At 36.9% G+C, this 27,915-nt stretch overlaps 2 protein-coding genes and 1 long non-coding RNA gene across 7 annotated transcripts; 2 read left to right on the plus strand and 1 right to left on the minus strand.

Annotated features, from left to right (window-relative positions):
- Nucleotides 1-8,716: 8,716 nt before the first annotated feature.
- On the plus strand, nt 8,717-9,435 carry LOC108836900 (protein yippee-like At4g27740). Its single transcript, XM_018609994.2, has 2 exons — nt 8,717-8,939; nt 9,030-9,435. The coding sequence occupies exons 1-2, from the start codon at nt 8,847-8,849 to the stop codon at nt 9,252-9,254; spliced, it is 318 nt and encodes a 105-aa protein (XP_018465496.1). The 5' UTR covers nt 8,717-8,846; the 3' UTR covers nt 9,255-9,435.
- A 1,851-nt stretch (nt 9,436-11,286) lies between these two features.
- On the plus strand, nt 11,287-27,419 carry LOC108821165 (uncharacterized). 5 transcript variants are annotated; one of them, XR_008937976.1, is made up of 13 exons: nt 11,287-11,650; nt 11,749-12,073; nt 12,181-12,510; nt 12,629-12,689; nt 12,759-13,066; nt 14,605-14,690; nt 14,763-14,859; nt 15,005-15,271; nt 21,111-21,242; nt 22,009-22,118; nt 24,008-24,088; nt 24,459-24,559; nt 25,837-26,072. It is a non-coding gene; the product is annotated as an uncharacterized LOC108821165 (long non-coding RNA). The 5 variants fall into 5 exon arrangements; XR_008937977.1 differs by lacking the exons at nt 21,111-21,242; nt 25,837-26,072 and adding an exon at nt 27,395-27,419 and having other exon boundaries at nt 11,291-11,650; XR_008937973.1 differs by lacking the exon at nt 21,111-21,242 and having other exon boundaries at nt 11,291-11,650.
- Nucleotides 22,145-24,001, minus strand: LOC130498996 (uncharacterized). The gene is made up of 5 exons (XM_056992873.1): nt 23,535-24,001; nt 23,261-23,457; nt 23,037-23,160; nt 22,745-22,954; nt 22,145-22,653 (listed from the first exon to the last, which is right to left on the minus strand). The coding sequence occupies exons 1-5, from the start codon at nt 23,595-23,597 to the stop codon at nt 22,477-22,479; spliced, it is 771 nt and encodes a 256-aa protein (XP_056848853.1). The 5' UTR covers nt 23,598-24,001; the 3' UTR covers nt 22,145-22,476.
- Nucleotides 27,420-27,915: the final 496 nt, after the last annotated feature.

Consider the following 27,915-nt stretch of genomic DNA (forward strand, 5'->3'; position numbering starts at 1 on the left):
ATCGAGGCTCTCAGAAGAGGTCTCTGGTATAAATCGGAACTTTGGTCGGAGCTAACGCTCAATCCTCCCCCAACTATCGACGATGCTCTTCATAAAGCGTCTAGATACGTCACCTTGGTAGAGGAAACAATTACACTGGATAAACTCCACAAGAAACCCCAGAATAACCCGAAAGGTGAAGCCTCAGAAGCAAAAGGACCTCATAAAAAGGGGAACTCTCGAAACAATCAGACCCATGGAGAACATTCCTATGCAATCGAGGAAGATAAGGAAGAAAAACCTGTCGCCGCAGCAAACAAAATCCCCTGGTCAAAAGGATATGATGAGAACAAACACTGCTTTTATCACGATCGGAAAGGGCACTCAACTGAGGAATGTTGGGACCTCCAACGACAACTGACAGCTAAATTCACAGCCGGAGAAATAAAGGGCGTGGACCTCCAAAAACCACAGCCCTACCAGAAAAGAGGTCCCAGAGACACCTCACCGAAACGAGAAAGGTCTCCTGAAAAAGAGACCGATTCACCACCCCCAGCTCCTAAGAAAAGAGTCGACATGATCCTTGGGAAGCTTCCCCAAGGAAAAAGCCTACAAATCGAGGCCCTCATGAGCAAACCGTTACCTCAGTCGAGCCCCGGTTCGAGGGTAGACTACATCCTCGGAGGATCCGATATGTGTCGAGACTTTGTTAATTCTATTAAAACTCATGTACGGAAGGCTGTGTCTAACACTCAAACTAAGCCTTCTAACCCCGAGTCTAACACTAAGATTTCCTTTTGGGAAAGTGAGACGTCAAACCTTGACAGACCTCACGACGATGCCCCGTCACCTTGAACATCGCAGGGTACGAAGTACCCAAGCTCATGGTAGACACCGGGAGCTCCGTCGACCTCATTTTCTATAACGCCCTAAAGGGGATGGAAATAGATGAGTACGAAATCGTCGACCAGAAAGCTAGCCTCATAGGCTTTTTCGGAGAAACAGCTACCTCATTGGGAATTATTAAGCTCCCAATTATAGCTGGCGGAATCATGAAAATGATGAATTTTGTAGTCATCGACAGACCTTCCCCGATGAAAGCAGTAGCTTCAACTTATCACCAATGTGTGAAATTCCCGACACCTGAAGGGATATCTACCGTGCATGGTAACCAAAAGATCTCCAGGATCTGCTACCTGGGAGGATTCGAAATTCTCAAAGAATCACCCCAATAGCAATTACAGATCTAGGAGGGTCGTGAGATACAACAGAATATTCGAGGTCCCTCTAAGAACCTCACCGAGCAAGTTAGTATCGACGACTCAAATCCTGAAAAGCATGTGAGTATCGGATCCGAGCTAACTCTCGAGACTAAGAAGGAGCTCATCGACTTTCTAAAAAGCAACGTCGGAACCTTTGCATGGACCACCAGTGACATGAAGGGTATAAACGCCGACGTCACTACTCACAAGCTTAATGTAGACCCCACTTTCAAACCGATCAAACAAAAGCGTCGCAAGCTAGGCCTAGAAAAGGCTCAAGCTGTTAATGACGAGGTTGACCGACTTACGAAAGCTGGGTCCATTCGTGAGGTACATTACCCAGACTGGCTAGCTAATCCAGTAGTTGTAAAAAAGAAGAACAGGAAATGGAGAATCTGCGTAGATTTCACCGACCTAAATAAAGCTTGTCCCAAAGACAAATTCCCGTTACCTCACATCGATTGTTTGGTCGAGGCCACTGCTGGCCACCAGCTCTTGTCCTTCATGGATGCCTTTTCAGGGTACAATCAAATCATGATGGATCCCGACGATCAAGAGAAAACCGCATTCATAACTGAACGAGGGACATATTGCTATAAGGTCATGCCATTCGGTTTAAAAAATGCAGGAGCTACCTATCAAAGGCTAGTGAATAAAATGTTCGCTGGCCAGCTCGGGAAAACCATGGAGGTCTATATTGATGATATGCTAGTCAAATCCTCAATTGGAGAAAACCACATTTTCCACCTAAAGGAATGCTTCGATATCCTCAACAAATACGATATGAAGCTCAACCCTGCTAAGTGCACCTTCGGGGTACCTTCAAGCGAGTTTCTTGGCTACCTCGTAACCGAAAGAGGCATCGAAGCCAACCCGAAACAGATAGCTACCTTTCTGGAAATGCCGTCACCTAAGACAACCAAAGAGATACAGAGATTGACTGGACGAATCGCAGCATTAAATCGATTCATATCCAGGTCCACCGATAAGTGCCTCCCATTCTACAAACTTCTAAAAAATAATAAGAAGTTCTTATGGGACGAAAAGTGCGAGGAAGCCTTCAAACAATTGAAAGCTTACTTCTCCGAACCTCCGATCCTGGCTAAACCAGTATGGGAGAACCGCTATATCTTTACCTCGCCGTATCAACCGCTGCAGTTAGTGGTGTGCTGGTACGAGAAGAGCAAAACGAGTAAAGACCTGTCTATTATACCAGCAAGAGTCTGATAGACGCCGAAACTAGATATCCTACTATGGAAAAACTAGCTCTAGCTGTCGTAACAACTGCCAGAAAATTGTGACCTTATTTCCAATCGCACTCAATCGTCGTAATGACTTCACAACCATTGCGAACAATTTTGCACAGCCCTAGCCAATCATGACGATTAGCTAAATGGGCAATAGAGCTCAGTGAATACGATATCGAGTATAGACCTCGAGCAGCAGCAAAAGCTCAGGTCCTTGCCGATTTCATAATCAAGCTAGCTTCCGAACAACTAGACTTGGAAATGGAAGCTCCGAAGTGGAGTCTGTACATTGACGAGCCTCGCCAAGACAAGGTTCCGACATCGGTCTAAGGCTGACCTCCTCAGCTGGAGAAACCATCCAACAATCCTACAGGCTCGGATTCAGCGCTTCTAATAACGAGGCTGAATACGAAGCATTAATTACAGGATTAAAACTCGCCCTAAGCCTCCGAATTCGAGAGCTGAACGCTTATAGTGATTCACAGCTAGTAGCTAGCCAGTTCCATGGCGAGTATGAAACAAGGGACGAAAGAATGGGGGCATACCTAGAAGTTGTCTGGAACCTCACTAAGGAGTTCAACATATTTGAACTAACGAGGATCCCACGAGGAGAGAACTCCTCAGCAGATGCGCTGGCTGCTATAGCGTCAACATCAGACCCCCTCGTAAAACGGATCATACCCGTAGAGAGAATCGAAAAGACAAGTATCGACATAGCTACCAAAGCTGAGATCGATAGCAAGCCGAAAGAGCAAACAGAAGGTAGCTACCTCCAGACGGTAGCAACCCAAGTTCTTACAACGTACTGGTTCCCAAAAACCAGAATTCGTAGCTTTAAAAAGCATACCTCCGGGGGCAAGATCCAGACCTCGGATTCACCTGTCTACGCAGCCAGGACCAGGAGTCGTTCTGCTTTTGAAAGCGCATCGGAAGAAACGACCCAGACTCCGGAGAACAACACCAGAACTGGAGATATTCCTCAGAATTCAGACTCCTTCGAGCCTAATCCGACCAATATCTCCGGAGGCAATAAGACATCAGGTCACGACACTCAAGGACCTGAACACAGACACATCAGATCACGACACTCAGGGACCTGAACAAGACCCGCCCTCATCTCTTCATGACAAAATCATTGGGACAGAGGATTGGAGAATACCGATCATGCAGTACATTTTGGAGGGTAAGATCCCCCCCCAATAAGTGGGAGGCCCAAAAACTCAAAGCATTAAGCGCAAGATACTGCATAATCGAGTCAGCCCTCTATAAACGAAGCATTTCCGGACCTTAGCTAAAATGCGTCCATGGCCTCGATGCTATCAATCTTATGAAAGAAATGCACGACGGCTCCTGTGGAAACCACTTTGGGGGCAGAGCTCTAGCTATCCGAATCAAAAGACAGGGCTATTTCTGGCCCACCATGATCGCTGACTGCGAGGTTTACTCCTCTTCATGTGATAAATGCCAAATGCATGCACCGATTATACATCAGCATGCGGAAAAACTATCCTCAATATCCGCTCTGTTCATGAGGTGGTCCATGGACATCGTAGGACCACTCATCATACGTCAGGAAGGGGAAGGCAGAAGCTACGCTTCCTCTTGGTCTTGACAGACTACTTCACAAAGTGGATAGAGGCTGAAGCTTTCCAACAGGTAACTAGATTCGAAGTCGAAGGATTTGTGTGGAAAGACATTGTCTGCCGCCACGACGTCCCGTATGAGATCGTAACCGACAACGGAGGACCGTTCATTTCTCGCGACTTCAAAGCATTTTGCGACAACTGGAATATCCGCCTAACCTTCTCAACACCTCGACGACCTCAAGGTAACGGTCAGGCGGAGGCTGCTAATAAGTCAATATTAGCAAACCTCAAGAAACGTCTCAGAACCAACAAGAAAACCTGGTCTGAAAAGATACGTGAAGTACTTTGGGCATGTCGAACCACCCCGAGAAAGACTACAAAGGAAACCTCTTTCTCTTTAGCCTACGGAATGAAAGCTGTCGTTCCGGCGGAAACCTCCACTGGGAGCCTCTGACGGGAGCTCTGTACGTCTGATCCCGAAGCTAATGACTAGCTCTTATCAGATAGCCTCGACTTAATCAAGGAACGACGAGACCGAGTCTTGCTTCGCATTCAAAACTATCAGCAAGCAATGGCCCGACATTACAATTCCAAAGTCAGGTCCCGACAATTCGTTGTAGGTGACCTAGTACTTAGGAAGGTTTTTGAAGGAACCAAGGAACCAGATGCTGGAAAACTAGGGACCAATTGGGAAGGTCCTTACCGGATTATCCACGTGGTACGACCTGGCGTCTATAAGCTCCTGAAGGTACGAACCGAGGTACCTGAAATCAGATCGTGGAGTGCCACAAATCTGAAGAAATATTATCATTAGGTACTTAAATTCCTCGAATTACGTTAGGCTTGACCCCTTGACTGGGTACGTAGACAATTGTGTTATGAGTGCAACCCCAATCTCATTTTAACACTATTTACACCATGGCGAAAGGGGGCATATGTTTGAGAACATATAGCCCAAACATCGATTGTATGATTATTGTGATACCATGTATCCTATTATCAATAAAGCAATTATCTTCGATACCTTGACTTTTTAACAAATTCAGGTCTCTACGAACCTGAACCTAAGGTCTTAAAATCCTTCGAACAAACTCAGGTCTCTACGAACCTGAACCTAAGGTCTTAAAATCCTTCGAACAAATTCAGGTCTCAATGAACCCGAACCTAAGGTCTTAAAACCCTTCGAACAAATTCAGGTCTCCGTGAACCTGAACCTAAGGTCTTAAAACCCTTCGAATAAATTCAGGTCTCCGTGAACCTGAACCTAAGGTCTTAAAACCCTTCGAATAAATTCAGGTCTCCGTGAACCTGAACCTAAGGTCTTAAAACCCTTCGAACAAATTCAGGTCTCCGTCAACCTGAACCTAAGATCTTAAAATCCTCAGTAATCTCGAAGGTCTTAAAATCCTTCCAACAAACTCAGGTCTCCACGAACCTGGATCTAAGGTCTTAAAATCCTTAGTAACCTCGAAGGTCTTAAAATCCTTCAGGCGAAACCAAACTTCGACAAACCTAAATCTAAGGTCTTAAAAATCCTTAGAAACCACTAAAGGTCTTAAAATCCTTATCAAATCCCAAAAGGTCTTAAAATCCTTATCAAATCTCAAAAGGTCTTAAAATCCTAAGCAAACTTCAATGGGTCTTAAAATCCCACAAACGAATTCAGGTTCCCATGAACCCCCTCCTAAAGTCTTCAGAGTAGCTCAGGTTCCTAAAAACCCGGAGCTAATCTCAATATTTCAGGAACTCCTTCTAAGGATCCTCGTAATCGAATACACTCGAAATCTTCGAGACCTGATAAGTCATTGGACATTGTATCTAATAATCACGATACATGTCCTAACCGAAACTTCCACTTGACAAAAGTCAATCTTATCCAAGAAACGATCAAACCAAGTCAAATGACTTAATACGAAAAACAAAACCGAAATTTGAATAAAAGGGTTTAAAAGCCTCCCCAGGCTAACGAGGGTTCAGAAGACCCTAAAACAAGTCAAGGTTTAAAAGCCTCCTCAGGCTATAAGTCTGAATCATAAACAAAGCCCATTGGGCAAAAGTCATGAAAAGCAACATTACAATTCAAAAAGAGCCGCAGCTCTTAGACATCATTATCACGGGAGCTCATCCCGACATCCTTGTCTCCCTCGACTGGATCACTTTCTTTGGCTGGATCTCCCTCATCTGCCTCCTTGTCATCGCCCATCTGGGACGTCTCGACTGGAGCTGAATCAGGGCCCACCAAACCTAAGTTAGAACCATACTCTCCAGAAAAGGATAGATTAAACATGTTAATAAAGTACCCGAACTCTCTGAGAATTGAGGAATGGGAAGCTTGCTGGCCGAGAAGTCAGATACTTGCGCCTTTTCATACGCAATCGTAGCCATCAGATTAAGCAAAGGAAATCTTCAATAAAGATAACTGTTGCTCGAGATCTCAACAAAAAGATTGATGCTCGGCGGCTAGGTCTAGCTTCCGAGATAAGGAATCTTATCTCGAAAGCTGGGGGCAACTGTTGGGCCCAAATATGACCCCCTAGCTAGTGATATACAATAAGAAATGATAACGGGCCGCGAAAGGCCCATCATGAATTCAATCTTCAAAAACAGCTAAGTCAGATCCGGAGGCTGTGAGCTCGAGATGTTCATCAGAGATGTGAAGGAAAAGAGGCAGCTCGTTGACAAGTAAACAGGCGCAGGACCCGGTCAAAGAGGTAGCTCGTGGACAAATAAATAGGCGCAGGACCCGGTCAAAGGGAAGCTGTTACAAATCCCTCAAATCACGGAGAGGATCTCGGGAACCTGTTGGTAGCAACCGACGGAGCATGAGGCTATTTAAAGAAGACATCAAACAATGATCAAAGGATTCACATTCTCTACGATTCATACACATTAGCTCTTAAACACTATTATCTCTTTGTAATCTCAAAAACATTCTTTGTAAACAATTCTTATCAAGAATCAATAAAATCATTCTTTCATCATATAAAGTTCTTACGGGATTCAGCCCACGATATCTTTCCATTTTAATTTTAACCTGACCTAAAATCAGGAGGTGAGTTTAGTCCCTCACAGTGGTGACAGTCAATGCATGTGTTTTCTTTCTCAAATAATTGAAAATATTCAGCTACTGCAGGAGATGGAGCTAACTTTGTTCATTTTTATTTTTTGATTGATAAAATGTGTCAACATTATAGTTATATTGATGTATACATATAGAAAAGGAGAGAGATATTCTGAGAAACTTAAAGAGGAAAGGATGGGTGGATGGATGGAGTGTCCAGTGCAAAATGTATGTATTTTTTAGAGACAAAAACACACACACATCAAACTACTCGCAGACGTGTCTCTAAGTTTAGTACTATGTATGAGTTATGGTTCTGGTCAGATTTGCGGCCACGCAAGAGAGACAAATCTTTTGATCACTTACAATTCCAAGATGTCTTTCTCATATAGTTTAGAACTTTAGATGCTAAACTGACCTTCCCTCTCTTATTCTTAGCTTCTATATATAACTGGCATAACTTATTTTTATTCATAATTGTCTATATTACCATCTATGTATTAGTTAGTTTTCAGTAGGTACCTTAATTAGTTACTGATTATTCTTCATATCCATAATCCATCCTTTATTCAAATCTAGATATCCAAAAAAAATTGTGAAGTGTCTGTCTCCTTTTATAAACTGTGAGTGGCATGCATATGTGAATTTGTAACCTAATGAATGTGTTGTTCTCGTATCACCCTGTTGGGTATGAAAGTGATACAATGCATATCAGCTGCTAAAACAAATTGTTCTGTGCCACTGCCATATAGTTTTACAAAATGTTAATCTTTCAAAAGATTATTAATATATTCGTCGTAACATTAAAGATTTTGTACCAAAGATATGCAAATTAAAACCTAAACTAGCTCCACTATAATTTGGTAAATGTTAAATAACGAAAGAAAACATTTTCCCAAATGCTATCTGATAGCTCATAAGCACCATCCAGATCTCACCACATATATCTTCTCTTATTCGATAGCCTCTTTGGGAATTGATCGCCACAATATCTTCTATGAAACCCAAGACCAGTCATGAGAGTTGATGAAACATAAATAATGGGACCTATATATACTGAGTTTAAATCTTGAGAGGTAAAAGTAAAACGAATGTTTTATAGTTTAATTGCATTTGACCCGGTAGCCGGACCAGGCCTGAAACCACAGAGGATGCAACGGTCTTAAAATTTTGATAACTGTAAAATAACAAAGGCCCTAATAGCAATATGGGCTCAGACTCAAGTGACGGCAATTACAACTTCAACTAGTATTTATATGAAAGTAAAGCAAACCCTAGTTGTAACCTATGCTGAGTCACGCAGATACAGCACACATTGACAAGCTGGCAAATCTGTTCCTCGTCTCTACCATCTGAGCTGGTCGAGCCGTACGTAAAGCATTAGTCTTTAACGTTCTTGTCGTTTCTGCAGGAACAGTCTTGACCGTTGATGTCTTGAAAGGAATGGGCTTTGCTTGTATCTCAACCATATGGGCCTCGTCACTTGAGTCTGAGCCCATATTGCTATTAGGCCCATCAGCTGAAAAGCACATACTGGGCATACAATAGTATCATGGATGCAATTATGCAAGTGGCCAACGACCGAGACAAGTCAACGCACAATAATTTCCACAAGACTAGTAGCGATAAGAACTAATGATTTCTTAGTCTCTAATCAAATCTTATACTCTTCTATCTCCTTTCTAGTTTCTACATTCTTTTATCGACCAAAATGGGAGAAAGCAAAACTCTTCCTACGTCTTTGTGCAGAAACTGTGAAAATCCGCTAGCTCTCGGTGAAGATCTCATCTCCAAAAAATTTGTGGTAAAAACAAGATTATAAATTTTTTTGGTACTAACAATACCATTTTCATTTCTTATCCAGCTTTATCTAAATATGTTAACATGAATATAGGGAGCTTCAGGGCCAGCGTTTATGTTTTCGCACGCGATGAACGTGGTGGTTGGACCAAAGATTGGAAGGAAATTGTTAACCGGATCGTACGTGGTGGCAGATGTGATGTGTAGTAAGTGTGGTGAGAAGTTGGGTTGGAAGTATGTGGAGACCTTCAATCTTAAACAGTGGTATAAAGAAGGCATGTTTGTGATCGAAAAGCTAAAGTTGGCCAAGAAATATTGAAGCTTTTGTCAAGAATACTCTTTGGGGATAAATTAAAAAAAGATGTGGCTTATGTATAATTTACCTCTAGTGTTTGTATGAATGTCAATATATTGGTTGATCAAGTTTGTAATATTTTTCTATCACCGAGTTTGTGGTTATAATCACCAAAAATATCAAGAAATAGCTTTTTTTTGGTTAATCTACTATATTAGAATGATTCCCCCAGGCATGTGGTTTGCCTGAAAAAAGGACAAGGATGTGTGTGAGCATGTTTGATTGTTGGTTAAAAAGTCATTCTTTAGCTGCCATTCCATGCATGGCTTACTTACAAGTCTTCTACAAGTGTGTCTGAGTTAATATATGTTCAGTAGTATGGTGGTTCTGGTCTGGTGGGTAGTTTACTGTTTGAGAAGAGGGTACTTCTGTAATGTCTCCCTGGTTTGTGCAGTTGCTCATGTATTTATATCAGTGAACTCATCTCTTATACGCTCACGGAAAAAGTCATGTCTCCTTCCGCTTTCTAAATGCTTCTTGCTTAAATGAGTATTCCATGGAAGGGATTCACTCACATTAATAATAGATCTAATATGAGTGGATTTCTCTTCATGAGATGCTCATTTGAGCAAGCAATGTTTGGAACTGGAACTTTTTGACATCGTGTATGAGTTTTGTCTTTTGTTATACACATAGAAAACAAAACAAAATAGTATTTGGTTTTCATCATCGTGCCCTGTGCCCACTTCACATGAATCTAATGTGGCTCCTTTTGTTATGCTTATGGTTATGGATACATATTTTACGTGTCGTATGACTCATCTTAAATCATCTACCCTATGATTTAGGCATGGGCTTACGGATAACCATTCGGGTTTGGATTGAGTATTTTGGATTTTCAAGTATTTGGGTATATAGATAAAATGGGTATATAGATAGAACTCGTTCGGGTATTTTTATATTTCAGATCGGATTCGATTATTTTTAGTTCGGGTTCGGTTATTTTGGATCGGGTTCAGATATTTAATTTGAAAGAAAAAATTAAAATTTTCATTTTTAAAGTTTTTGTATTTAAAATTTTTGTTTTCGATTAACTGATTTTTTTAATAGATTGAATGATTAATAAATTTGGAGGTAACCTTTCAAAAACAAACAAGTATTAATTTTGCTATTATTTTTAGATTTTGGATATAACTTTATTAATATATGAAACAAAAAGCTTAATATTTATTTTAAGTGAGTACTAGATTTTGACCCGCGCTTTCAAAGCGCGGGATTGTGTATTTTTCAAATATATTTTTAACATATTATATTTATATCATTTTTAGTAAATATTTTATGTTATATGTTTAGTAGTTGGTTTATTTAATGAGAATAATAAGTATTAATATATAAATGTAATAATATATAATCTGACTGTAATTATAATATATATATACAGAACTATACACATCAATATATTTTTACTATTTATCATTGAGAAGTTTTGAAAGTATCGTTAAAATTTTAATTTGTATTATATATATATATGTGTGTGTGTGTGTACATTAAACTAATATACGACTACAATTTTATAAATTTGTAATAATTAATAACTATATATGTAATCTTTAAAATTACAGATATAAAATATGTTTTTGTATAGTTTTGTAGTTCTAGTTTTTTTTTTCTTGAGTGGTCATTATGTATATTTTTGGGTTGTAGTAGCTGGTTTGTGTTAGTTTTGTTAATTTATTTTTAAATTGTAATAGGAAATCATATTCTCAGATTTGTTTAATGGGATATTGAAATTAATTTTCAATCTTATTTGTTCTAATGAATATTAAGGCCTGTTTACATATATAACTGGGCTTACAACAATGACCCAAAAGTTTTATAATATTTTTCTTCTGTTTAATAAAAAAGTCAAAAAATTGTATGGTCCCTATTACTACAAAATGTCGGATAATGCAAAAAATAAAATGAAAAACTCTGCCGACACTTTTGTTTTTTCAGACAGAAAAAAATCAGATTAGGAAAGCGTCGACTGGATCTTTAACATAGATCGTGGCGATTGTTGAAAAGAAAAAAAAGAAAAAGTAACAAAAATAGCAATCTTTTTTCTTCCTCTTCTTCGCTCCTCCTCTCAGACGGAGGACCAGGTGAAGCGTGGACTCCTTTTGGATGTTGTAGTCGGCGAGATTGCGTCCATCCTCGAGCCGTTTCCCGGCGAAAAGGAGGCGCTGCTCCTCCGATGGGATCCCTTCTTTGTCTTCTATCTCGATTTGATGTTCTCGTATGTGTCAGAGGAACCGACCTGGAGGGTTATCGTCTTCTCCGTTAGGGTTTTCATGAAGATCTGCGACGGGGAACAAACAGTAGAAACAGAAGAAAGAGAAAAAAATCGAGATAGAATGTCTTGTTCATTTCTGTATTAAAAGGTAACTACCCAATTTTTTCCTTCGATCTGAGATATGCATGTTAAGTTTTGAATACCCGAATCAAGAAATCGAATGTGTTGTTGATTTTGTTTATTCAGATATCTTTGAGAAAGTGAAAAGAAGATTTGAAAGACAACGAAACGGTAAATGGAGACAGAAGCAGCGAGAAGTTAGATAAATCTATGGAACAGAGGATGGAAGGAGCAGAGAAGAAACAGAGACAGATGATGTCTTTGACGGAGAAACAGAAACAGAGACAGTTAAACAATGATCATGAGGCAAAATCATGATTTAGTCATTGGTGCTATTGAAGATGTAGGGTGATATTCAAGAACTTGAAAGCCAGTAGGCCCAGTACATTGCACGGAAATCCGAAGGCTCTTTCAATATCATTCCCGTGTTGAACCCTCTCTCAAACTTCAGGTGTGATACCAATTTTTTTGTTTTATTTTTTGTGTTTCTCATCTGCAAGCTATTAGTTAACAAATAGTGGTGACATTTATTTTCTTTCACTTTTCCTAATGTTACAGAACAAAGCTGAGAGTTGAATAATGATGAAAGACATGACCCAAAATCAAACAAAAGCTTTCGAGTACACAGATAAGTCTCGTACTATGGATTTATTTGATTGAGTTAACAATGAGAAACAGTATATGTTTTACATTGTAGTGAGCTGACTTAATTAAGTATACAAATCATGTACAGGTGGTGCATTTAGGATTGCTTACATTGTGAGCACCAAGATAAACATCTTTTGGAAAGTCTGAGACAGCAGCTCCGAGAAGTTACATAAATAAAATCTACGGAACAGAGGATTGAAGGAGCAGAGAAGAAGCGATTCAGAGTCCTTCTCTTGAAGTGTTAGTAGTTTCTCATCATTTTCAGTTCATTTTCTCTCTCTCTGTGAATGTTTCTGTTCACTTTATCCTTGATAACTTGCTGTGTCTATGAATTGATGCTGGGAAACAATGGTTACAGGTCGTTGTTGTTGACAGCAGCCGTTTGCATGAGCAAGTTGAATGAGATAATGCTCAGTCAGGTATTTTAGTTAACTTCAGTTCCAAGGCTAAGCTTTATTCACGAATACGTACACTAATTTTAGAAACAGTGATATTTTGCAGGAACATCTTAAGCCTTCTGACATATCACAAAGAGTCCGAAGACGATGTGAATTCACAACTAACTACAGATTACATTCCTTTATGAAGTATCTATCTACAATAAACAGATAAGTTTCCGAACATTGCTTTATTTGTTTGGGTTATACATGAGAATAGGTATATGTTTTATACTTAGTGAGTTGACTTAATAGATACAATTCATGTACAGGTCTTCATTAAAAGAATTAGAGAAAGAAGCTTTATACATTTGAAGGACATGGGACACAGACATGACTGCCCAAAAATAGAAACCAATGTAAGTCAATTTTGAAAGCTTAAAATTGTAGTAATTAGGCTTCGCACTGAAACTGGTAGTAAAGTCAATTTTTGATGACTGTTGGTTGCAGTATACGTGTTTCCTAGTTTCGAGGCTTGAAATTTTGATGTGTAAACTTTGATTAGAGATGAAGCTGGCATCTGATTAGAGATGAAGCTGGTCATGTTATGTTTTGAAATATAAAAGTTTTGTAGAAGTTCAAATATGCTTGTTTGAAACAGTGACTGTTTGGTATTGAAATCACCCTTGATTTCAATCATTTTAATATTTTTAATATAAAATGCAAAAGTTTTGTCACATATAATAAAACATATTGCTAAGCAAATAAAAAACACAGACACATTCAAGTGCTTTATTATACAACATAGAGCACACATCTAGAGGATTACATAGTGAATGAAACAGATTACAACATATTGAACGTAAGCAACATTACAGAAAACATAGGAAAACCATTGATAAACCCTTCCATTTCTTATTCTTCACGAGTAACAAAGGAAAACCATTGATAAACCCTTTTGTAGTAGTAACACTCATCGCAAACTAAAGTTATGTCATCTTCGGGATGGCACATTCTACGTGGTCGAAGGTTAACCATCTCCGCATAGTCATCCTGAGTGAAACTACACGGAATTTCACTTAGGGAGTTCTTGATTCTCTCCCAGCTTTGATTGGACCTCGATGGTTTTTCCAACCATCGAAGTTTATCCAAGTAGATTCGCCCCTTCCAATAGTGACCACGAACCAGCATTAACAAACCGTAAAGGAACGTACCGTCATCGTTTTTCCCAATGGAAGCTTGTCGGAAATGACGGAGTCCTGCACGTTGCTCATTCTCTATGAAGTATTTAATAATCCCCTCGATATAATGAGCAACCGGGTTGTCATTCTCCAAACACTTTTCTTTCAACTCAGTGTTCTCGGTTAGCATCTCCTTTGGTTTGGCAGCAAAATAGCGTAGGTCGAGATTTGCAAAGTAGTTTGTCGGATCGGCTTCTGAATAATCATCAAAATCAGAGTCGATATCAATGATATAACCATTGTTAACAGAAGAATCTGACCCCATCTAGGATAGTTTATCTTTCTTAGAAACTCTTTGATTGTAAAAGTGGATGAAAAATAAATGAAAGAGGTTAGAAGTGTTTCTCTCTGTTTTTTCAGTAAGGGAATTAGAGATTATATAGAGGAGGTCGAGATTGGGAAGTGAGCAAGTTGATGGACTTGTCAAACTTTTTAAAAAACTGTAGAAAAAACTGTAGAGGTCATGCATGGTTCAGATGTCTGAAAATTGGGTAATTGTCAGTATGTGTGATTGTTTTGTCCACTGTAGAGGAAAACTTTAAAGCAGGGCCATCAGAACTTTATTTTGCATGCTTCTTGATAAAGAAACTTGTCAGTTTGTGTCATTTTTTGTCTACTTTATGTCATTTTCTTTGGTACTTGTGAATAAATGGACAAAACTTCAAAAGATGAATCTTTTCTTTTCTAACTTTGTTATTCTGTGTTATTTGTTACAGGTACTTGATCGGAAAAGCAAGGTTGAGTTAAAAGAAAAGATCAAACCTTGGCCAGAACAGAATGGGAATATTTTTAATATATAAAGGTTAATAAAAATGTTATAGACTTGCAAAATCATTGATTAATATGAAAAAAAAAAATTGTATATTATATGCAGGCTTTGCTTTATGGCCCTGTATAGACAAAGAATAATATAGGAGGGACAAAGCCAATTATTTGCAGACATAGTTGCCCACTCGTCAAATTGTGATAAGGTATGCAATCCGTAACATCCAGTTTATATACCGTAATTTTAACTTCAGATATATTTTTTATTCATAAACCAAATTATATAATATTTTAAAAATATTGACTGTAGAATTAATGTTGTTTACTATTTTCACTTCACATTATTGACAGATAAATAATGAGAAGTTACATAAAATCTATGCAAGCGACTTTTGAAGGAGCAGAAAAGAAACCGAGACAGATGAGACCAGATAAGTTTTCTACTATAGCTTTATTTTTGGAGGTTGTACATGAGAATACATATATGTTTAATACTGAGTCGATTTAATAGATACAAATCATGTACAGGTGTTCATTAAAAGGTTTCGAGAAATAAGCTTTATACATTTGAAGGACATGGGACAGTAGAGACATGGCTGCGCAAAAATAGAAACCCAAGTAAGTAATTTTTAAAGTTTAGAATAGTAGTAATTAGGCTTCACACTGAAACTGGTAGTTAGGGGAATAAACCGGAAGATTGTTTTGATGACTGTTGTTTGCAGTATACGTGTTTCATAGTTTAGAGGCTTAAAATTTTAAGTGTAAACTTTGATTAGAGATGAAGCTGGCATCTGATTATCTGGCATTTCATGTAATGTTTTGAAAACAAAACTGTTTTGTAGAAGTTCCAATATGCTTGTTTGAAACAGTCGTTGTTTGTTATTGAGGCTTTCCATCCTCATTATGATATAAAAAAAAATTGAACCTCTCCATTGTCGAACTTTTCCTAAAGTTCTAATAATAATATAAGAGAAACTTATTAATATAAAGCAGTAACTAAACATATAAGCAAAATAATGAAAGAAATAACGAAAACAGAAGTTTTAAATTATAAATAAATGATAATTGTTAAAGCAAACAACGAAAATCATAGATTATCAAAAATCTCTCTAAAGACCACGTTTTTCGTTTGACGTTGAGGTTTTCCTTCGCTGTCAACAATCAATATCTTCAAGCCTTTCTTTGAAGTAACTCTGGAAACAGCCACATATAGTTGTCCGTGAGAAAAAACGGGTCTTGGTAGATAAATTCCAACTTCAGACAATGTTTGACCCTGGCTTTTATTGATAGTAATGGCGAATGCCACACAAATAGGCAGTTGTCTCCTCCTCATTTTGAATGGTAACTTTTTATCTGAAGGAGTTATAGAGAGTCTAGGAAGTAGGACAGTTCGACCAATTTTTTCTTTCTCCCCTGTAATAACCTTCGCCTTGATCATGAAGTCATACATTTCTGTAATCTGGAGTCTAGTTCCATTCATCAATCCACCGACAGGGTCAATGTTTCTTAGCAACATCACTGGACAACCCACTTTCAGTCGCAGACAGTGGTTTGGCAATCCTGATGCTTTGATTCTGTTTAAAAAATCTGGAGTAAGAGCTTGGTCATTAACAGAAAACCTATCTGAAGCATCGATAGAATCAGAGCTTAAGAATATTTTTTCCTCTCCTGCATTAAATAATTTGATCGTTAGGAAATATACAACTGAAAATATTAAATTTAGAAATTTGAAAAATATCTTACCCTCAAGCTTATCAAGCATATGCTGATTAATCATGTTGACATCATCGTTAGTAGGACATAGAATGGCTCTCTCCTGAAAAAACTTTGCGTCTTTGTTCTGCTGTAAAGAAACAGCATCTCCATACACTGCTGAACTTATAGCTTCTATTGGATCTTTAGCATCAAGAATTAGAAACTCCTCTGGGATGTCTATAAGAGCTTCCCCATCATTTCCTTCACCAATCTTCCCATCTCCAATATCCAATATCCATTGTGAAAATTCCTGCAAGTCTTTTGCCTCCTCCGCCGACAAATTATTGGACAGTAGACGCATATTCTTGGTTAACTGCAACACCTTTACATGCTTCCATAGATAAGATGAATTAAGAGCAGCCAGAACAATCTCTGTCCTTCCAGCTCCATTAATGACAGGCAACACTTGTCTGAAATCTCCACCAAACACAACAACTTTGCCACCAAAAGGTCTTTTATCCTTATCTCCAACAATGTCCAACATACTCCTATCCAATGATTCAAAACAATGCTTGCTCATCATTGGAGCTTCATCCCAGATTATAAGCGAGGCTGCTTTCACCAGATCCGCTTTATCAGTTCCTGGTATAAGTTTGCAAGTGGAAAATTCATCTGGATTGATAGGAATTGCGAATCGAGAATGGGCAGTCCTTCCTCCCTGCAGCAACAGAGAAGCTATCCCACTTGAGGCAACATTTAGACATATTTCTGATCTTACACGTACTGCAGCAGAAAGCAATCTCCACAAGAAAGTTTTGCCTGTACCACCAAATCCGTAAACAAAAAACACCCCTCCTTTTTTATTGAAAACAGCATCAGTAATCTCATCGAATATCTTCTTCTGCTCATCCGTTAGTTTTGGAATGTCACGCTGAAGATCAGCTTCTAACTCCTCCCGGTCATAACTAAGCTCGTCCATAATCAAAACATTGTTATTAACAATGTCTGGTATTGGTTGAGGCATAGATTTCCACTTTGCCAAAGAAGTTCCATTACTCTTTAGAAGCTTCTCAATCTCTATAAGCGCGTACTGTTTTTTTTCCGCATCACTCAAACTAAGATCTTCATACAACACAATAAAAGAAAAATTAGTAACACTTCGTAAAACTATATTGCCAGAAGTCTTACTGTAATAGCTTTAAAATTTAGACAGATCGTACCTGGTCTATGTAAGAGCTTTCTTCTCTTATGTTCAATGTCTTCAGAAAGAAACTCCCAACTCTCTTCCCAAACGACTTCTGGATTTGACAAAGTATTAGACATGAGCATGATAACAAAAGCTTGACGCATTTCACATGCAGAACCAGTAAAACTTGCTCTTTTGAGGTCTTCAATATATTCTAGATCATCTTCTAACAGTCCCATTGCAAAACATGTCTCCTTGTATGAAGGATACTCAACCCCTCGAAACGTCTTAATATCTTCATAACATGTTGGACCTCTGACAATGTTAAGCAACACACGGCAGTAGAATGCGTCTTCAATCTCACGTGGTGCATAATTGATTCTCCCGATGCTGAATCCTTTCTTCCTATCATGAAATCGCCTGTCTTTCTTATTCCAAGTAAACCAATTTGGAATTTCAGCTAAAGTGAGTGTCCGAGCTCGAGCACTGATCTTGTTCAATTCAAACCAACCCAAAAACATGGTATTTTCAATAGACTTCCGGCTAGTTACTTCTTCCCACGTATCATCATCTTTGAAAATAATGATTTGTTTTCCTTCAAGATGCCACTGCAATCTTTCTACTGGTGTTGATCTGTAGTGAATTGAAAACATAAAATTCCTCCAAGCACCTTCACAGGCTGACACATATCTGAACAATTTATAATAAGCAAAGATGATAAGGATAATATAAGATAAACCAAAACTGATTAAAATGTATACATCGATTACACAATAATACCTGCAGTTGAAGAAGTCTTTGATTTCATTTTTTTTCTTCTTATTCGCCAGACCATTGGTCCTAATACTCTGGTCGGCAGGTCCTTTTTCTGGTGGCTCAACAACAATGGTGGCACGGTCCTGCCCTTTGTTAATATATTTGAATAAGTATTTTATTGAACCTGTCTGATTGCACCACTCCACATTAATGTGAGCACGAAAACGAAGAGCCAAATCCTTGTTGTATGGAATCACATATCTGTTGTCACACTTGAAACCTTTTTTTTCAACAAATCTATCTGCTTGTTCTCGTCTTCTATACACAGGAAACCCTTCTTTGTTGACAGTAGTTACATCAGCATAAGATTTAGGATACATCTTCGAACATAATCCATTTTCCATGCATGGCGAATTCATGTTAACTGCTCCACATGGACCATGAATCATCATATCTTTGATAATGTCGTAAAGCTCTGGTTCTTTGTCCTTATCTGGAATCTCAGCAGATATAACCTTGTCAATTTCATCAGTGGTAGGAAATTTAGAAGAAGAATGCATGAACAACAGAATATGTGCATGCGGTAGACCACGTTTCTGCCACTCAACAGTGTACATTGCTGAAATTATTTATAAAAAAAAATACATTAGTGACAGTTAAAGCACTTAAAACACACGGTACAAAGAAAAAAGAATTACTCACATGAGACTGTCTTCCCCAGCAGCTCTTTATCCGTTAAATCAGTCATGAGAGCGTCAAGTTTGATTTTGAAAATCCTTCCAATAATATCAGGTCTGTCATCAGCAATAAGATTCCTCTTTTGTAGATACCTGGTTATTTCTGGCCATTTAGGATTGCAGGTGAATGTTATAAACAAATCAGGAAACCCAAAATACTTGCATATAGCCATTGCATCCATGTAGTTGTTCTTCATGTATCTTGGTCCTCCTGTGAATGAGGCTGGTAGCAAAAAACGCTCTCCTTGGTCATTCAAATCCTTCTTTCCTGCATTTCCAGCCTGCTGTATAGAGTCATATGAATCAGATCGAAGGCTTTTTTGGTTCATCTTCAGATAGCAAAGCCTGTTAGACTCGATGGAAGTATAAGAATCAACCAAAAACTGCTGAAACAAACGTTTAGAATGCAGAAGTGTATGACACTCATTCTCCCTTTCTTGTAGACGAAATGCATACCATTGCCTCATACTAATAGTCTTCCTCTTTAATTTAGCAGCAGCCGCTGTCTGTCTCTTTTGTATACCGAGTCTGAAACCATCTTCACCATAAGTAAATATCAGAGGGTATTGAAGAGCCAAGTAAGAAGGGTGAATCTCGCTAATCCTCTTTAGGAAGCCAGTTTGTTTCTCTTGCAGCACTATATCTCTTTTATCCATGTCCAAATTGAAATCACCCGGAATTAATGCTGCAACCTCCGATGCTGTAGGAGTGTCATATGTCCTACCATCTTTTGCACGACTGCTAATAATGCGCATATGGAATGATTCGTCGGGATTCGTGTCAAATCTATCCTTTGCTGATCTAAATTGATGGACATATGGATTGACCTCATTTAGCATCTTCAAAAGAGTCTCAATAACTTGTTTCCGAATTGACTCCTTCTTAGATGTTTCCGCAGATTTCTTGTACTTTCTGCAAAGACATAAAAATAATTCATAATGTACCTATTTATTAAAAATGAAACCAAAATCTATCCAAATGTGAGCAAAATTCGTACCCAATTATAGAAGCACGGTTGGACACTTCATTTTGTGTGTCGACAATATAGAGTTGTCCAAACTTAGGAGGGCTTCCTGGAGGAGGTTTCAAACTACCCATCAAATGATAGTTCTCTCCTTGAAGTACAAACATTTTTAGAGGACCACATCCTTTTGGAACTGAACGGTCGCATTTACCACCAAGCGATGTAAAAGAGAAAACCATATTTAACTGGCGAATGTTATCTCTGAAATATATGCTTTTTGCATCATTGCCATAAAGTAATTGTTTCAATGCAGCCGGTGAATCCTTTAGCAGTGGTAGTTGAACTTGTCCTTGACCACAACAAAGAGCAAATTTGGGTTTACGGGTATTTTTTTTGTTGTTTAGCCTTTCACCATACCACATAATAGCTCCACAATGCCCACATTTGAAAGTAGGATCACCGTCATCAATATAACCTGTTTAGAAAAACGAAAAATATTTAGCCTGCTTAACAAAATAACATGAAAATATTTCTGTTAGGTGATTGTACAAACTGAGTACCAAATTGTTTCCGAGAAGATGTAGCTTTGGTCATCCGAGTACGTGACGAAGCTGTCTTTGTATCAGTATGTGTAGATAAAAGAGGGTCACAGCTTATAGTATCAGAATCGCTTGTGTCACTTTCTTCGCTACTGCAGTCGTACACTTGTTCTGTTTCCGATGCAGACTCTTCTGGTAATTTAAAAACAGATTGCAAAAATAGGTTATTAGCCTCTATTTAAAATAGAAAATAAAAACAACATAGGTATAAAACTCCGTTTAGACCTCCATAGCCGCTCTGGTAAGCTTGATCCTCATCAACCTCACTTTCAGAATTATCATCTAGACAACTTTCAAATTGTCGTTCCAATGTTTTCTGACAACTCTTGGTCTTTTTCATAAGCTTCGACCTGTTTACTCCAGCATCTACCTTTCCTTTTACTTTGTTTCAAAAAGCAAACACACATTAGTAAAAAGAACCAATCATAGATAGTAGAAATAGCTTAAAAGATGTGAAAAGATGTATATTTAAAGGAGTTACCCTCGGTTGATATCTTTGAAATACATGAACCACTTGTAGAAGGTGTTGAACGATTCAAAGGCAAGGTACTTGGAGTAGGAAAGCTATTGGTAATATCAGATAAAATCCCTGATTTCGCAGATCGTTTCTTACTGGAAGTAGACAGTGTAGGGAAAGTGTCAACAAAGACAGGTGCTCTCTTTCTCTTTAGAGTTGTTGAAACACTGTTAGATCCTCCAACGATGTTGCTTACAGTTGTTTGATTGCTTGATTGTGCTAATTTGAATCAAATAAATAAATTAGAAATAGGCTTTAAAATTGAATATAACGACAGATTAGAGTGTGGTCTTACACATCGATTTATATGAATCCATCTTCATTTTTTTTCCTGGTGCATTGTCATCTTGACCATTATCTGTAAAAGAAAAAGCATAGATTTAGAACTCAGGCGGGTCAAAAAAAATTAAATCGTTGGTGACAAAGATGTAATCGGGAAGGAGTAAACCATTAGTAGGGTTGTCTCGAACTGAAAGACTCGAATATGGAATCTTAGAATGTATATTGGAGATATCAGTTAGAACCCTTCCAAAAGCTTTGCTAAGAGGAACTGAAGTCAAACTGTTGGTATAGTTAGAACGACAGGGCTGTGTATTCTCTGATTCATTGTTCTTCGATCTTCTCTTCCTTTTTCTTTCTTGCGTGTTTATCAAATCTCCAGATCCTGGAGGGAACTCTTTGTTCGTGTTTGTCATTGTAATTTTCTACACTGAAAATTACGGCAGAAGTTGTGATGTGTAGGTTTTCCAATTAGTTGAGTAGTTAAACATAGAAAACAAAATATGTTCTAAAATCGTGAATTATCTTGTCAAATATTTTGGTTGATTTAAATGATCAATATTTATTATTTGGCAGACAAACATAGGAAATTAATTTATAAATAATATTTTTTTGATGCAAGGCAAAGTACACAATATTATGGTGATGTTCGAGAGTCATTAGAGACATAAGCAGTTACTAAATTCAAGGACATGGGAATGAGAGATGGTCTGAAAAGCAATAAGAGCCGAAGTAAGTTAATTTTCTCCCTTTCAATTGTAGTAATATGCCTTCGAACTGAATCTGGTAGTTTCTAGAATAGACCAGATGATATTTTCATTTTACTATGTTTTTTTTTCGGGCAATTATATTGTAGTTTACATCAAATGATTTATTTCAAACGGAATTTAAAACTAAAATATATGAAAATAATGAATTAGTCTAAATAACCTTATTGAAAAAAACACAAATCCAACATAAATGATAAAAGATGCAAAACCATAACATAGTAAAAAAAACTCAAATCGCACAAATCCCAAATAAATTATAAAATAAGCAAAAACTCAAATAAGATGCAGCACTTCCAATCAAGAGTAGTCTTCTTTCAAACTTAGGCATGTTTCTTAATAGCTTCTTCCCCCTTCTCAACCTTAACTGTCATTAAGCATGGTTTCTTTGATGTTGAACTGATGTCAGGCAGAGAATTAGCCTCCTCTTCTTTTCTCTTACTGGATGGTGTGGACTCAGAATAGTTAAGTTCTTGGCTATCAGTTAAGTAAACAGAATCCTATATAAAAACATAGATTTTCATGTCAGTTTATATTAGAATCTCAGAAAAATCTTAACGTAAAAAGAACCACGTTCAATAACATGTGTACCTTATCACCACTGGTTATTGTCAACGTTTTATCAGAGTGAGATGGTGTGACCGATCCAGTTAAGAAATTCATTCTGTCCTTGTAGACTTTTCCGACTTTGAATATCTCACCACCATATTGCACGTTATCCTTCTCAACATAGACCCCCAAAGTGAAACTTTTTCCAATCAAATCCATAATAGCATCTGGTATTAAGACTGAGTCTTCAAGCTAGCAAAATAGATAATATAAATTAGTTTCCCTATGCAGTACAATGACATGAATATTTAAAACATAAATGTTTATAAATTACCTCATCCCAGCAACCATTCAAAAGTTTGAGAGGAGTCTCAGGAACTATCCCATTAGCCACCTTGTCTAGGATCATTACTTTGGACACACCTGATTCATCTTGGACCATCAAGTGAAGCCAAAACCTATAAAATTATACAGACATAAATTATGTGAGACTTTTGTAACTAATCAATCCTTAGTCTTTCCAGGGTCAGAATCTAAAGCAAATTTCTAGAATCATACCTTGGTGAGACTTTGAACACATTGTCGTCGCATGTCTCACACCACCAAATATGAGTGGTTACAGTGGTTCCTTTTTCTTTCTTACTCATAGTTCCGGTTTTGACCACTCTCTTTTGGCATGCATCACAACCAAAGTAATACCAGGACCAGTCCATATCAATTGCATAGACTGTGCAAGTGACCAAACATTTACCAACCTACACAAGTGATCGATTAAAAATAGTTATTCACTTGAATTATATATGTTTTAGTTAAAGTATTTAAAACTGTTTACCTGAGTTGATGCTATCATTTCTTGGATGTTCTTAGCGGGCTCCTGCAACCACTTATCACGCATTCCCCGCTTGAATGGATTAGCTAGTTTCTTGTTGTTGTCCTCTTGACTCCCCTCATTACTTTCGAATGTAATCAGAGTTGTGTCATCACCATTGTCCCTGATAAAAACAGATCTAATAATAGTGGTGGTTCATGTATTTCGACACCATATAGAAACTGTAAAATAAGCAAAGGATTATGCTCTTACAAGTCTTTAAATGCTTCTGCCTCGGGGATGGCAGGATTGAATACCATTTGAGAAGCATCAAAGGAATTGGAGATTTGTAGTTCTCCTGTATTTTTAACCGCTCAGCAGTGCATTAGAAAATCTTGATTATCATGAAAGTGTTAGGATGTGTGATTGTACCTCTAAACTTTCCAAGTTTAGCAAATCTGAAAAGCAAAGTAATCATTTCATCGTCTTGATTGCAGGCAGAATGGAGGATATCGCAGAGGTTTCCCCATACGCAGCATGGTATTCTTGAATCACTATGGCGCAAGTCAGAAGCCCAGGTTAGTTCGAATCTATACTTTATGGAATATTGGTTTTAGAAGTGACGGAAAACTTACTTGACGTCTCTTAGGATGAACTCCAATTTTTTTTTTTGGTTCCCCCCAGAACACATAATGGTGTCGACATCACCACAATCTAAGACTTGACCAATCACATCTGTTTTTAAAATGAGTTATAAAATCTTAGGATCGAAAGCAAGTACATAAAAATATAATAGCTTGCAAAACTCGTATTTATTTACCAATTAGAAACTTTTCATCAAGTGTTCCGGATAGAACTGTCTGGAAATCAATCAAGTTAAGATACAAATCATCATTCACGAAACTGGACCGAGTAACGACAGTAGATTGATTAAATACAATCTTGCAGGGGTTATTGGTTGTGCGGTAAGCTCCTCCTGCAGGCCTAACATGAAAGTTGCGGATGTTGCGCCACACTCCAACCAGAAGATCACTGGCTTTACTCTCAATGTAAGTCTTTTTGCAAGTTGCATGAATTTTATGGCCCTTCCAATGATACAACAATAACCGAGAGTTCATAAAAGATAGATAAATAAACAAATAAAACATAAGATTGAAAAAAATGAATAAATTCTTACACTTTCATCAGCCAGAACGAATTCCATTGTTTCACCCCCTGGTTGAATGTTTTGTCTGTACGAATGTAGAACTTTGACATGAACCATCTTAGTAGTGTGCTTAGGTTTCAACTCGATGATGGGGATTTTTGATTCATTAGGTGATGAGAATGGTTTGATTGCGATTTTAGGAGGCATTTTTTGTTTGACAGTATGAGTTTGTGCCATGAAGACGTCGTTATTTATAATAGGAGGAGGGTTCGGTGGAGTGTTTAGGGTTTTAGAAAACTTGGAGAATAATCTATAGTTAATAGTATTTATTAATTCATTAATCGTAGTTATTGTAGTTACCTATATTATAGGCGTGAGTAGTTATTTCCAAACAAAATATAGAAACTGATTTAAAACGAAATATATATTGGCGAGATCTCATCATGGTTTTCTTTAAATATTTGGTTTTACATTGATTTCAAAGGTGATTATAGGCAAATCATAACTTCCACATTTAAAATCGATGCTTGGAAATCAATATTATTATTGATACTTGCTAAAATATAGGAGTAGCTTAAATATGTTTTACTTATAGATTTGGTTTTACATTGATTTGAAGCGTGATTTTAGGCAATAAATAACTTGCAGCTCTCGTTTGATATCTTTGAAATAGAGAAATCAATATTATTATTGATACTTGCTAAAATGTAGGAGTAGCTTAAATATGTTTTACTTATAGATTTGGTTTTACATTGATTTGAAACGTGATTTTAGGCAATAAATAACTTGCAGCTCTCGTTTGATATCTTTGAAATAGAGAAATCAATATTATTATTGATACTTGCTAAAATGTAGGAGTAGCTTAAATATGTTTTACTTATATATTTGGTTTTACATTGATTTGAAACGTGATTTTAGGCAATAAATATGAAGCAAATCGATTAAATGTCGCAATAGATCCTAAAATATAGGAGTACAATTAATTTAATTTTGGTATCTTGGTTTATGAAAATAGGAGTACATTTTTTTATATTTCGCTTTTATGATAATTGTTATGATAATGTAGGAAATAAATGGAAGAAATACATATATCTATATATATATATCATCGTCTTATTATATTATGATAATGTATGTAGGAAATTTATATTTCGTTTTTACTAAAATGTTCCATTTTAGGTATAGGATTTGAAAAAGTTTTGCAAGACAAACATTTGAAGGAGAAGAGATTCAAGGTAAATGAGATGATATATTTGGTGATGGGCTGGGATTAGAATTAGTATGGGCTGGGGTATTTAATTGAATAAGCAGATGATATATTTTGTGATGGGCTTGTTTAGATTTCATTGGAATTATGTTTTGGGCTTTGTAAATGGACGATTTTTTTTTTAAAAAAAGAAAGGAAGGCAGTGGCATTTGGTCGTAAATAACTCAAAAAATCAGTGGCAAAAAGCTATTAGGTATTTTACTTTAATAGTATAGATCAAATTATTTCCTCCGTAATTATATGTATATTATATAATCTTAAAGCATGTGTAACATTAATATAAATATTTTAAATAAAATGAGAGATGTAAACTAAAAATATAAAGATATGTATACATATGTTCGATTATCTTCAGATATCCATTCGGGTTCGGATATTACCTGTTCGGATTTGGATATACAATCTCTCCTAAATCAATACCCGTTTAAATTTTTTGGATTGGACTCGGATATGGGTTCGGATATCGGGTAAAGTGTCCACCACTAACCATGCACGGCTTCTTGTTTTTTCCTTTTTGAAGTTCCATTTTTAACATACTTTTTGAAGTTCCAGTTACTAGTTAATTATGGATTAAATTATTATTTTTACATTTATAGGTAACTATCATGATTGATTCTGAGCCAAACCTAATAAAACATTAGTGTTAGATCCTCAAAATTTTTTAAAAGACCTATATAAATATAGGCTTCCAAAAAAATAATTTAGGCTTCCAAATTTGTATAAAATATTAGTTTACAATTTTAAAAATCGGTTATGGTCTCCTAAATTTAAAGGTCAGCCCTGGTGACTAGTTATATTTCAAAATACTAGAAGTTATTATAGAAATAATTATTTCGAATTTGTAACCAAATTCAAGATGCAAGTTGATGAATTATCTAGAAAGTATATAGAGATAGTTGTGAACAGATAAATAGTTTGTTATTTTCTCATAACAAATACGACTACGAAAAAATACATGGTAGAGAAATAATATATCAAACTACGATAAAATAAAAAACGTAATATGTAGAGATACGATGCAAATCATGAGAAAATAAGTAAGTCTCCTCTAGTACTTCCTTTGTCATCATCATCAAACCATCATTGTCATTGTCTGAACTCATGGTAGATTAAAAGAACACAACAATGAAAAAATCACATAGTAAATGATAGATCAACATATATATATATATATATATATATATATATATATATATATATATATATATATATGTATCTATACATAATTGTTTTAAAAATATAGTTTTCAAACTTAAGAAAAAATAGAAATATGAAGCAAGTTGTGACCATATAATTAAATACTAAGTGTCCTCTACTTCTTCTTTTGTCATAATCACCCCCATCTTTGTAGAAAATAAAAACATCAACATATAACAAAACATGTTTTGAGAAGTAATACATCAGCAATGCTGATTTCAGCAATGCTGGATTCAGAATACGATAAAAATTAAGCATATATATATATTATAGATTGGAAGCAAAGCAAGTCGTGACTCGTGAGCATATAAATAAGTGTCGTTTCTTCCTTTCCTTTATCATCAATTCATCATCAACTCATCAACGTCTTCAAATGGACCAAAACGATAGAGAGATAGGAGACAGTTCCACTCCTGCAGATCTTCCCTCGGCTGAGGTACAACCAGCCCCAACCGATGGTCCTCCACTAAAAGTGACAGATAGTGGAACAGGTTTTAATTTAACAACACTAATCTAACAACACCGTTGTTTTTTTTTTCATTCTAAAAAGTAAAAACCCATCCATCTTGAAATTATATATTCACTTGTTTTAATTTTTTTAAGTCTACATTACATTGTTTTTGATATATTGAGTATGAAACTCTTTTTTTTTTTTGATTATGAAACTTATATCTGTGGACTGTACATTTTGTTATTGGTCGAAATTATACAAAAACAAAAGTATTTGAAATTAATATCTGAGGCGATAGTGAACCATGTATAGCATAATGCCTTGGTTATTCATCCGGACCCAA

The sequence above is a fragment of the Raphanus sativus genome, chromosome 8 (genome assembly GCF_000801105.2).
Source record: "Raphanus sativus cultivar WK10039 chromosome 8, ASM80110v3, whole genome shotgun sequence".
Taxonomy (NCBI): Eukaryota; Viridiplantae; Streptophyta; class Magnoliopsida; order Brassicales; family Brassicaceae; genus Raphanus; species Raphanus sativus.